General features: G+C 36.0%; 1 protein-coding gene across 1 annotated transcript in view; it reads left to right on the forward strand.

The window, feature by feature from the left end:
• Positions 1 to 11,695, forward strand: part of LOC149773276 (uncharacterized) — a 90,100-nt gene extending 78,405 nt beyond the window's left edge. Inside the window, exons 11-12 of the mRNA XM_089946520.1 lie at positions 5,182 to 5,206; positions 7,814 to 11,695. Of these exons, the coding sequence (XP_089802646.1) occupies positions 5,182 to 5,206; positions 7,814 to 7,949 (161 nt within the window). The 3' untranslated portion in view covers positions 7,950 to 11,695. The remainder of the gene's footprint in view (positions 1 to 5,181; positions 5,207 to 7,813) is intronic.
• The last annotated feature ends 1,065 nt before the right edge of the window (positions 11,696 to 12,760 follow it).

Genomic DNA, 12,760 nt, shown 5'->3' on the forward strand with positions numbered 1-12,760 from the left:
AAGAAGGCAACCGGGAAAGGCTATAAAAAAAAACGATCCGTGGCCGGAAAGGGTCTAAGACTACCGGGAACCCCGTATTCATGGTACTCGGGAAAGGGTCTAAGACTACCGGGAACCGTTTAATGACTCCTATGTCTAATTTTGATTTAATAGACGCCGCCGACGCGTTAGCGATAAAAAACTTCAGAGGTGTTTTTATGAGGGATCAATTACCGGCGGCACCAAGGAATATTGAAACCGGCATAATTAACCTCGATGGGTCCTCCGGAGCGGGAACTCATTGGGTTGCGTACGCGATTGATCCGCGTGCAATCGTCTATTTTGATTCATACGGGTTAGCCGCGCCGAACGAGTTCATGCGGTATATCCGGGCGTGTTCAGCCCCGGTTTTTTATTCCACGCTGCCAACACAGCGATTAAGTGACCCACCGATATGCGGCCGTGAGGTATTGAACGTACTCGCGGCGATTTCATCATCGCGGAAACCACCTCATGTGGTTGTAAACGAATACACTAGTGGGGTCGTAGAGGCCCGGCGGGTTAATTAAAAACGCCGTTTTTTTTTTACAATAACGATGATTGATATTTGGGGACGACCTATTTCGGCGCTGAAAGAATCCACGGAAACGCCCGCCACCGATGACATAAAAAAACTAATCGAGGATGAAATCGCCGATACGTTGAATCTAACCAGTGTTGACCCAGGTGAAATAGTTGTATTTCAAGACCGCCAGGGTAAATTGAAATCCAGTAATGTGTCGCTGGATGACGTTTTAACACGACAGCGTGACGCCGCCGAGAACGCTATCGCGCTGTATACCAGCGACGGACGACTCAAACCGGGTGAACATCTATCGACGATAACATTAATCCGAGACGGTTTTACAAGGTTAGATAGATCGGTGACCGAACTTGACACGCAGGTGAAAAAATCTGTCACCGAGGTGAAAAAATCTGTCGCCGATATACAACTCACTACTGCTAGTTTTTTTGGGACCCCGACGGTAACCGAACCGAATCGTGCGGGGATAAAAAATACTATTTCGGAGTTTACAACGCTGTCGGGCCAATTTTACACGTTACGAAAAAATGTTAACAGGATCGATGACAACTTTGATAAATTCTTTGGTAAAAAAAAATACCAAGCTGGATGAGATTACAACAACTATAAATGATATCACTGCGTATGGACAGGAAATAAAAACAATCAAAGCTGATGTTGCAGCGAACAAGAATAATGTAGACGCGAATGGACAGGAAATAAAAACAATCAAAACTGATGTTGAAGCGAACAAGAATAATGTAGACGCGCATACAGGGAAAATAAGAACAATCAAAACTGATGTTGAAGCGAACAAAAAAAATGTAGACGCGCATACAGGGGAAATAGGAACGCTTAAAACTAATGTTGCAGCGAACAAAAAAAATGTAGACGCGCATACAGGGGAAATAGTAACGCTCAAAACTGATGTTGCAGCGAACAAAAAATGTAGACGCGCATACAGGGGAAATAGTAACGCTCAGAACTGATGTTGCAGCGAACAAAAAAAGTATAACTGAGAATACACGGGAAATAGGAACGATCAAACTTGATGTTGCAGCGAACAAAAAAAAAATGTAGACGCGCGTACACAGGAAATAGGAACGATCAAAACTGATGTTGCAGCAAACAAAAAAAGTATAGACGCGTATGGAGGGGAAATAAGAACAATCAAAACTGATGTTGCAGCGAACAAAAAAAGTATAGACGCGTATGGAGGGGAAATAAAAACGATCAAAACTGATGTTGCAGCGAACAAAAAAGTATAGACGCGTATGGAGGGGAAATAGGAACGATCAAAACTGATATTACAGCGATCAGAACTAGTATAGACGTGCATGAACGGAGAATAGGAACGATCAAAACTGATATTGTAGCGAACAAGAATAATATAGACGCGCATGGATGGAGAATAGAAACAATCAAAACTGATGTTGCAGCGAACAAAAAAAGTATAGACGCGCATGAAGGGGAAATAGGAACGATCAAAACTGATGTTGTAGCGAACAAAAGGAATATAGACGCGCATACAGGGGAAATAGAAACAGTCAAAACTGATGTTGTAGCAAACAAAAAAAGTATAGACGCGTATGGAGGGGAAATAAAAACAATCAAAACTGATGCTGTAGCGAACAAAAGGAATATAGACGCGCATACAGGGGAAATAGAAACAGTCAAAACTGATGTTGCAGCGAACAAAAGGAATATAGACGCGTATGGAGGGGAAATAAAAACAATCAAAACTGATGTTGCAGCGAACAAAAAAAGTATAGACGCGTATGGAGGGGAAATAAAAACAATCAAAACTGATGTTGCAGAGAACAAAAAAAGTATGACCGAGAATACACGGGAAATAGGAACGATCAAACTTGATGTTGCAGCGAACAAAAAAAGTATGACCGAGAATACACGGGAAATAGGAACGATCAAACTTGATGTTGCAGCGAACAAAAAAAGTATGACCGAGAATACACGGGAAATAGGAACAATCAAAACTGATGTTGAAGCGATTAAAGACAGACTACCTAGAATGACAGAGCAACTCGAAAAAATGAAAACACCTCATGGGAGCATCGGCAATAGCGTATACACGGTTCAATACGGATCATTCGATTGGACTCCTACGCGTAATGCAATAGATATCACCGCAATTGTTAAGGGCATTTATCGATTGACATTGATTTCGGCGATGCAGTTCAGTATATCATCGCCGAGTTCATCCGGGTTTAACAATACAATATCAACAATCATTGACAAGGATACAATCGAACGGTTTATAATTAAAGCCGTTGATAGCAGTCTATTTAGGGCAAACATCACATGGTATGCGGAATTTGTAGTGGATCTAAGTGAGTAATTGAAAACACTAGCTCTTTTAAAATAAAATGACCACCAGGGTAATTGAATCAGAGGTATCACCGACGTCACATCAATATCGATTCGATACCGCAAAAGAATTCTCCGCGAACTTGAAAACGCTTTCCGAACAATACCGCGCAAAAATAAAAAAATACCGCCGAAAAATAACCACCATCGACGTGGCCGTGTACTCGGTGTCCGGTATAGTAGCTGGTACCGGTGTCATTTTATCCACGGTGACCATGATGGCCCCGATCGCTGTTCCAATCGCTATCTCCGCGGCGACAACAATTGCTGGAGTCGCCAACGCAATCACTAGAAAGATATCATCGTGTTCTCAGAAAAAACTCAACGAGTATACAGTAAAACATCAAATAGTATCCGACGCGTACTCGAAATTATCCGGGCTGATCTCGTTGTCGATTGATAATTCGTTCATATCCGATGTTGAATTCTCCACGATGGTCCAGTTGTATGGCTCCGCGATGTCAAAAATCGAAAATTTTCAACTGGAAGCCGGAAACCACGTCTCTGAAACCACTTCAATGGGCTTAAAACATTCTCCTGAAAACAAGCAGGTTGTTAATATTCGGTGTCAAAGTTAGACACTAAAAACAACGAATAATAATAATGTCGCTGAACCCCGAAGGGTTTCAATTACTTCAACGGATCGCGGAAAACACCACTCAGGTACAAACAAGTATGATATCGATAACATCAACGAAACCCGAATTCAGTGTGAACTTCCCATCACCGGTTCCAGTGAAGGAAATAGCGCTGGCAAAATTGCGAGTATATCACAGTTGGCCTAATATCCGAGCGGAAGCATTTAACGGACAACAACCTAATAACTCGCTGGTTTTTGCATGGACAAATAAACTCGATGAGACCCCAGACTGGAAGGAGGTTACAATACCAACTGGGTCATACCAAATAGAACAAATCAATAAAGAATTTCAACGCAGGATAAAATCGATCACAGGAAAAGAATCAAAAATTGCTATTACGGTTCATGAACCGACGTTATCGTCGACGATTGAAATAAGCACACCGGGGTATATGGTTGATATTTATAACAGTTCAATAAGAACCATACTAGGATGGCCTGAGAATCCACCTCATGGAATCGCCGCGGACTTACACACGAATGCGCAATCGTATCATGAGATTACCCCCCGGTATCGAGATGATTTGTCTATTATAAAAAGCACGTTATTACCCAGTAGGTTTATATTTCAAAACAGGAATACCATGCAATGGTATTTTCCGTATAAGGAAACTCCTGAATCATCCGCCGTGGTCACAGTTAGTTTAAATGATATCACTGGTACGTTTGCCGAGATTAATCGTAATTACCGATCACAACTAGAACAGCTACGGAAAACAAAAGCACAAAAACACGTTGAGGTGTTAAATCAACTTATATCAGACATGGAATATATTAATGAACGAATCGTTAAGACAATATCTGCTAACAGCGATGATAATAAACAAAAATTCCTAACCGAGTATAATATCACAAAAGCCAATTTACCCGATTTCAAGTTTCCAGGATACAACGCGCCAGAACTAAGAAAATCTCTTAATGATTTTCTCGCCCCATCAACTATCCTCAGACACGATAAAGGAGAGGATGGTAGGCATATTGCTCCATACAACGTAAATATTACGTCTGTGATAGCAATCAATCTAGTGTGTGATGTTATCGAAGGGAGTTACCAGGTGAATACCAAGCAATCAAATCAGGCTCAACAGGGGTATATCCTTTATTCATTTTCACCAACAGCCCCTCCGGGATTTTTAATCGTTGAGAGTCCGATTAATCCGGTCTATATGCGATGTCATAATCGGTTTTTAACGAGAATTAATTTTAAACTTACCGATCAGTCAAATAACCTAATTGATCTACAAGAGGAGGAGTTAGTGATCACTCTGTTTGTAAGATCATTGTAAGCAGCAGGGGGGGGGGGGGCGATGATATCGACGCGGTCGTCGCGCTTTTTTACCCGACGCTGACAACGCTGGGATCGGCGCGCAGAAGGTATTAATTAAACCAAATAACGTTTGGACGATCCCCCCGACGACGACGTCGTTTTTTTTTACCGGGCGCTGACGACACCGGATCCGCTGAGTGCAGAAAGTATTAATTAAACCAAATGACGTTTGGACAAAATGTCCGATTCGCCCCCCCCCCCCCCTGCTGCTTATAATGATCAATATATATGTCTACTATTGTTACTATTACTACTACTACTACCTCACTTAACTATTGTTCATTTCAGGACCTACAAACTCTTGCTTTAGAAGGTGAGTAGATAACATTAGTGTTATTACCTAGAAATATATATCCACTTCAAAGTAGCAAGACTGATATACCAATCAGGGTTCCTTCTCATGCCAAGATGATATAGCAATATAACTTATGATTGGATGGGTGTAGTGTGTATATAAACAGTCTCAGTTCCTTCTGCATGCCAAGAAGACAGGTTATCTCAACCTTTGTATCGAAATAATGTTACTGACCAAGAGGAATGATTAACATGTGTAGTAATGAAGTGCAGGCCAAAATAAGAGTTTAGTGCATCATACGATCATAGTATGTTTGACAATTAGGATTCCTACTAAATGGTTCTTTCTGTATGCCAATTGGATCAAATAACAGAAAGTTTAATTAGATGAGTATATTATGTGTAAAAAAAAAAGGATGCCTTCCACAGGTTAATAGGTTTCACAGGTTAACACAACTTATGGTCAAATGGATATGCTGTGTATGTTACAACTCTATAGTCTTAAACTAAGTAACAGAAAGAAGCACAACCAACAAGTTTTGTAAAATCAAGAAATAATTTCAGTCTCTGAGTTGTAAAATGAAACATTAAGAGGAATTTACAGTATTGTGGATCAAGTGCCAAATAATCATAAATGTTCTATCACAAGTCAAAAAGTATAGAATATTCCAATGAAATCCAAGAATCTTGAATGTGCTGATATACCAATAGTCTTGCTGCACCATAATTATATAATCCAGAATATCTTTCATCGAGTTTTCTTTAATCCCAAATAAGTGATTTAGTCCAAAAGTTTATGAGCACTACCTGGCATAAAATAAAAATCATTCAGATGGGATACTAGAATGTTAAATAATTAAATATGTGTATTTGGTAGGCCATTAACAGTTGTGATCAAACTAGGTAAACATTGGAAGAGGTGTTAAAAACAAGATTTTAAAACAACTTGAGCTGTAAAGAAAATTATTCTAAAACTATATGTACTGTCATAAATTAAAGAATGCATTAATTATAAAAGCCATTAATGAAATCAAAGACATAACATAGCCCATAATATTTAAATGCATTCAGTTAGTAAAGTTAAGACGTACATATGATTTAGTAATGATGCTAGCAAAAATAACAGTTTATGTAGTATGAGACTAAAAAAAGCCTAAAATTGATTCTCTTCACCATAAAATATGACCGATGTAATTGTTCTACATTATGGTAATTAGTATTTTACTTTCATAATTAAAACAGCTTGATATCATTGAGTTCTTTGAAAAATGAATGTTGTATTTAGTTGGATAAAATATTCTGCCAACAATATTATTTTAAAAAGTCCTTTAAACCCTTTAAACACTAACATTACCTTTTGGTTGATATGGCACCCAAATTAAATGTAAACTTATTTATTATTTTCAGTTTGATTATTATTGGTTCCTTATCAATGAACTATCAGCAAATATAAGTATATTTTATATGGAGAAATTGTTTAAAATAATAAGAACATAAATTTTGCATCATCTAAATATTGTAACATACTGAAATGTAAAGTTTCAATTTAGCAAACTAATAAAAAAGTAATTAACTGAGAATATATGATATGTAGAAAAATATTAACTCGCATGATCACATTCTGATTAAATATATTTGAAGTATACACCATATTCTATTTTGTTTTGTCAAAAAATTCATTTTTCACCCTTTTTCCTATATTTGGTAGCTATGGTAACCATGAACAAACATCAGTTTTGCAGATTTTTTTGTGTTAGAAATCTGCATGCATCACTTTGTACCATTTAATTGAAATCTGTTTTATAAATAATTGTTGGGCCATAAAAATCTGAAAAATTGTTCAGGAACAATTCAGCATGCACAGATATGGCAGTTAGAAACAAATCAGCACTGGTGTCAAGGTCAAACAAAATATTACAGCACTACCAGGGTTAAAAATATAATGTCAGACTGACACATTATTTAATATCCAAAGTTGAACTAATTAACAAAGTATTAAATATCCAATGTTAAACTAATTTACAAAGTAGTAAATATCCAATGTTATACTAATTCACACAGTATTAAGTATGCAATGTTAAACTAATTGACACAGTATTAAATATGCAATGTTAAACTAATTTACACAGTATTAATTATTAAATTTTAAAGTAATTAACATAATATTAAATATCCAATGTTAAACTAATTAACACAGTATTAAATTCCAATGTTAAACTAATTAACACAGTATTAAATATCCAATATTAAACTAATTGACAACATAGGATATTTTCATGGGAAACCATTGTCTGTAATTCTAGAATGCTTGAAATGATGCATTATAAACCAATGGATTTTTTTATATGATACTAATGTGTTATATAAGATTCAAGGTTTAAAAGATATTTCAAGGTCAATTAGTAACATTACTTGCTGTTTATTACAGGAAGATATTGACATTTTTTGTTACAACGTCATTGCAACCTTGCATTTCAAATTAGTATAAGCTATATATGTTCACATGACAGTTTCAAATAGAATTTCAAAATATAATGTAATCTAATTAAAATATGAATATGAAATGTACAATCATTTGTATCTTCAATTTCTAACTTTACTGATGCATGCTTTATTATTTCTTCAGCACAGGGAAGACAGATGAAGAAATGCATCCATATTCAAATACTGAAATGAACCAACAGACTGTAAAACCAATTTATGAGGAACTGAATAAAGGAAACACAGAACAGAGTGTGTATGATAAAATTTCACCTTTGTAGAAAAGTAGGGGTAGATAGAGATAAGACAACAAAAAGAGTTACCTAATAGTTATTTCCAGTCCCTTTCCCTTTAATGGAGTAGAAGGAACAAAACAATTTATACAAATGTAAGCAAGAAAATGGAGAGTGCATCATCAAACTTGCTAGAAGGTTCCCTAATCCCCACCCATCTTTTTACTTGATAACAGTTATGATGCAAATTTTAATACCATCTACATTTAGGGTTACTGCAAAAAAAGACAGGTGACTACTTGGAATGCTCCACTTTAATACAAAGTCTGCCTTATCTTTAACTGCACATTTTGAATATGTAGTTTTAAATATCATAATGCTATGTGCTAGGAACTAAATTCACATAATGACAAAATTAAGGCATATCTGATGTTTGACCTTACTAATTTTGAATGCAAACAAACAAAGTCTCTACAATGGCAAGACCAATGCTATTGCTACAATGAAAGAAGCAAATCTTCCTGCCACTATCACACCTGGCACTAACACACCTGACACTAACACACCTGGCACTTACACACCTGACACTAACACACCTGGCACTAACACACCTGACACTAACACACCTGACACTGACACACCTGGCACTAACACACCTGACACTAACACACCTGGCACTAACACACCTGACACTGACACACCTGGCCCAAACACATCTCTTAACCTGAACAATGTTGACCAAATCAAGAATTGAGAAATGTGACTACTTATGTGTTCATTTAGAATAAAATTTAATTTTCCAACAAACATTACATAAAGTAATTAGGAAATTAAATAAATCTAAAAGGGATTTTTTAAATATTCCTCTTCTTTCATCCTTAACTCATTAAACCCTGATGCCACGATTACGTTGCAGAAGGTATTAGCCTACTGCCAAGCTCTGTAACATCAAGGTCATGCATGATACACTAAAGTGGGTGGTATTATAGAAAGGTAGGCAGATGTAGCCCTACAATGATACTAAATAATCTTAAAGTTCTAGTTGCACTACAAAAATACAGAAGGAAAAACATAATTTTTTGGACCTGTTTTTCTTTTACCCAAAATTCACCCTTCGTCAAAATCCGATTTTGTGTCCAGATTTTAGATTTTTGTTCTCAGATCTGAGGCAGACCATTCTCAACTGGACACAGACAGGTGAACCTTCGCAAAAAGTGGGATATGGTGGGCATTTGGAATAAAGAGTGGTCTCAATATGAAAATGATGGGTCCATTAAGCACAAAAAACCAAAAAAGTAGTCCAACATTATCCTTCTACTCATGCATGAGATGGTTCTAACACAACTAAGTATTAGTCTAAAGGAAAATCTGTTGGACATTGATCTATTAGGATGTACTCAGAAATAGCTTTCAAAATATGTTTCCTATTCGAATTTCAGGCGAAAATGACAAAAAGTTCCAGGGGTTAATTAGTTCCCTAATCCCCAAACACCTTTTTGCTTGATAACAGTTATGATGTAAAATTTTAATACCATCAACATTTAGGGTTACTGCAAAAAAGGCAAGACCAGTATTATTGGTACAATAAAAGAAGCAAATCTTCCTGCCACTATCACACCTGGCACTAACACACCTGACGCTAAAACACCTGGCACTAACACACCTGACACTGACACACCTGGCAAAAACACATCTCTTAACCTGAACAATGTTGACCAAATCAAAAGTTGAGAACTGTGACTAATTAAGTCTTATTTTAGACTAAAATTTAACTTTCCAACAAACAATACATAAAGAAATTAGCAAATTAAATAAATCTAAAAGGGATTTTTAAATATTCCTTTTCTTTCATCCATAACTCATTAAACCCTGGCACCGCATTTATGTTGCAGAAGGTAGTAGCCTACTGCTGAGCTCTGTAGAGTCAGGGTCGTGTATGGTACACTAAAGTGGGTGGTATTATAGAAAGGCAGGCAGATGTAGCTCTACAATGATACCAAATAATCTGGACTTTCTACTTGCATTACAAAATATAGAGTAAAAAATGTACTTATCAGAGACAAGATTTATACACCAAAACATTGCCTGTTGTTGGAATTGGACTTTGTGTCCTGATTTTAGACTTTTGGGCCCAAGATCTAAGGCAGACTGTTCTGCACACAGACAGGTGAAACTTTGCAAAAAGTAGGATAAGGTGAGCATTTTTAATAAAGAGTCATCCTGATATGAAAATGATGGATTCATTAAGCAAACAAAAACAACAACAAAGAACTCCAACTTTTACCCTTCTGTGGGAAGTCAATTTATTAGGATGTATTCAGAAATAGCTTTCAAAATGTTTTTCCTACTCAAATTTCAGGCGAAAATGACAAAATCTCTAGGGGTTAATGAGTTAAATGTATTTGGAAAAAATTGGATAAAGCTCATTCTCATTGTTGTTCTAGCATCAAATCTAAATATTCCATTCTGAACAAAATTAACTACAACAGTCTGCTTATTTTGGAATGTCATGCATGACTTAGCTTCCAGACACTTTATTAACTAATGTGGAATGTCATGCATGACTTGGCTTCCAGACACTTTACTAATTAATGTGGAATGTCATGCATGACTTGGCTCCCAGACACTTTACTCACTGAAGTGGAATGTCATGCATGACTTGGCTTCCAGACACTTTAGTAATTAATGTGGAATGTAATGCATGACTTGGCTCCCAGACACTTTACTAATTAATGTAGAATGTCATGCATGACTTGGCTTCCATACACTTTACTCATTGAAGTGGAATACCATGCATGACTTGGCTCCTAGACATATAATGGACCAATTCACATTAAATGTTCTGGTTATTTTACACCCTACTAGATCTGAATGTATGTATTGTTAGAAATCACAATAATCTCTCAAGCGACAAGAGTGAAGGGTCGGGAATGACCTGCCACACAGATGTACAGATCACTGCCAACATTAAAACTTATAAGAAAAATGTATCTACATGTATTAGTATAAGAATATAATGGCATACATGGCTTCTCTCCCAGACACTTCACTATTTAATGTGGAAGATCATACATGGCTTGGCTTCCAGACACTTAAAAGGCCAATTCACATTACATTGTCTTGTTCTTTCATACCCTGCTAGATCAGTTTCAAATCTGGATGTATATTTTGGTAGAATTCCCAGTACTCTTTAAAGAGACGGGTCTGAAATGACCTCCCATACAAATGTACCAACTTTAAAACTTATAAGAAAAAGGCATCTATTAGCATAAAAACACTAAGAGATTCATTGTAATGCTTAGGTTCTGTGATAAATTAATTTAACATACTGTCATTATTCTTGAAAATTATGCATATGTATGAGTTCTGTGTGTTATGTTTGATATGTAATAACATCTTGGTATTTTGTTTTATTCATTTTTTTATTTTTCAGCTCAAATACATTTTATGAATGCAGTATATTTAGCTTGAAATGAATTTTTTTGCATTATATCTTACCCACATGTACCTACTAAATTCTAGTTGCTGTCACCATGTTGTATGTCCCGTATGCATAATTTTCTTATAACTGTTATTACTTGTTGTTTTACTTGTATACATAATATTATAAAGAAGACTCTGAAAAACTTTTATTTTATAATTGTCATGATATTCAATAAAAGCTCACTTAAAAAGCTGCAGTACAATTGTCCAATACGATCTTACTTAAAAAGATTTAGCACTCAGTCCAACAAGATCTCATTTGTTAAGAAAATTAAGCAAAGCGTCAAATGAAATCTAATATTAGAATTTGATTCTGTTGTTTTTCTTGTGTGTGATTTGGTTTAAACTAGGCTACATTTTAAAAAGCAATATGAATAACAAAAAAAATGAAAAACTGTTCAATAGTGAAGTCAAACCTGCTTTAAAGAACACTTAATTAATCAGTCATCGGTCCTCAGTGGATACTTCTCTTACTTTCCAAAGGTGGATATCCATGTTTACAGTGGTCACCTCTATTATACAATCACCTGTTTTCAGTGGATCTTTTCTTCACAGATGTGGATGCTTTAGACCGATTGTATTGTGTTAAGATATCTATGTTTATGTTTGTCACCTCTATTAACAATCACCTGTTTTCAGTGGATACTTTTCTTCACAGACTGACTGTATTGTGTTAAGATAGCTATGATTATAGTGGTCACCTCTGTTAATAGGCTGATATATCAGCCCCACATCTGTAATGATACTGACTGAAGTTTTACTGGCTGATTTCACCTATTCATTAAAACATGCATATATTTGCAGACACTCTCATCTGCACATGTCATTGTACATTTTATACACTTACTGGAATTTCTTGCAGCTGTTAAGTTACCATCAGTTGATGTTTTTTTGGGGGCAATATGTACATCATATTTTCAACTTAAATCCTATGTTTGATTACTTGTAAATCTTCGTGGAATAGTTATATCTTATGTCATGTGGCCAGTTTGAATTGTGCACTAGATATGTCTGTTACCAAATATGGGTAAGTGTCCAAACTACAAAATAGATACCGCCCAGAAAGATTTGAAGGAGAAACATTGCACATATTAATGAACAGGTGACATCATACCGACAAATCATCCATCAGTATCAGCACAAATTTGAGGATTTGATTTATCAGACTACTCTATTACACAATCGCCTGTCTTCAGTGGAAATTTTTCCTATTTCATATAAGTGACTGTCTATACCAGGTTAAACTATATTCAGTTATCAATGTTTATAAAGGTTATTATAATTCTGACTGGGCAGACTTTTTGGGGTAATCAGTATATGATTTCACACACCTACCCCTGCTGATTACTATTTTAAGTACCCTATGATACAATGCC

Source organism: Sinohyriopsis cumingii, unplaced genomic scaffold (genome assembly GCF_028554795.1).
Source record: "Sinohyriopsis cumingii isolate HCF-2022 unplaced genomic scaffold, ASM2855479v2 utg000695l, whole genome shotgun sequence".
NCBI classification, from domain to species: Eukaryota; Metazoa; Mollusca; class Bivalvia; order Unionida; family Unionidae; genus Sinohyriopsis; species Sinohyriopsis cumingii.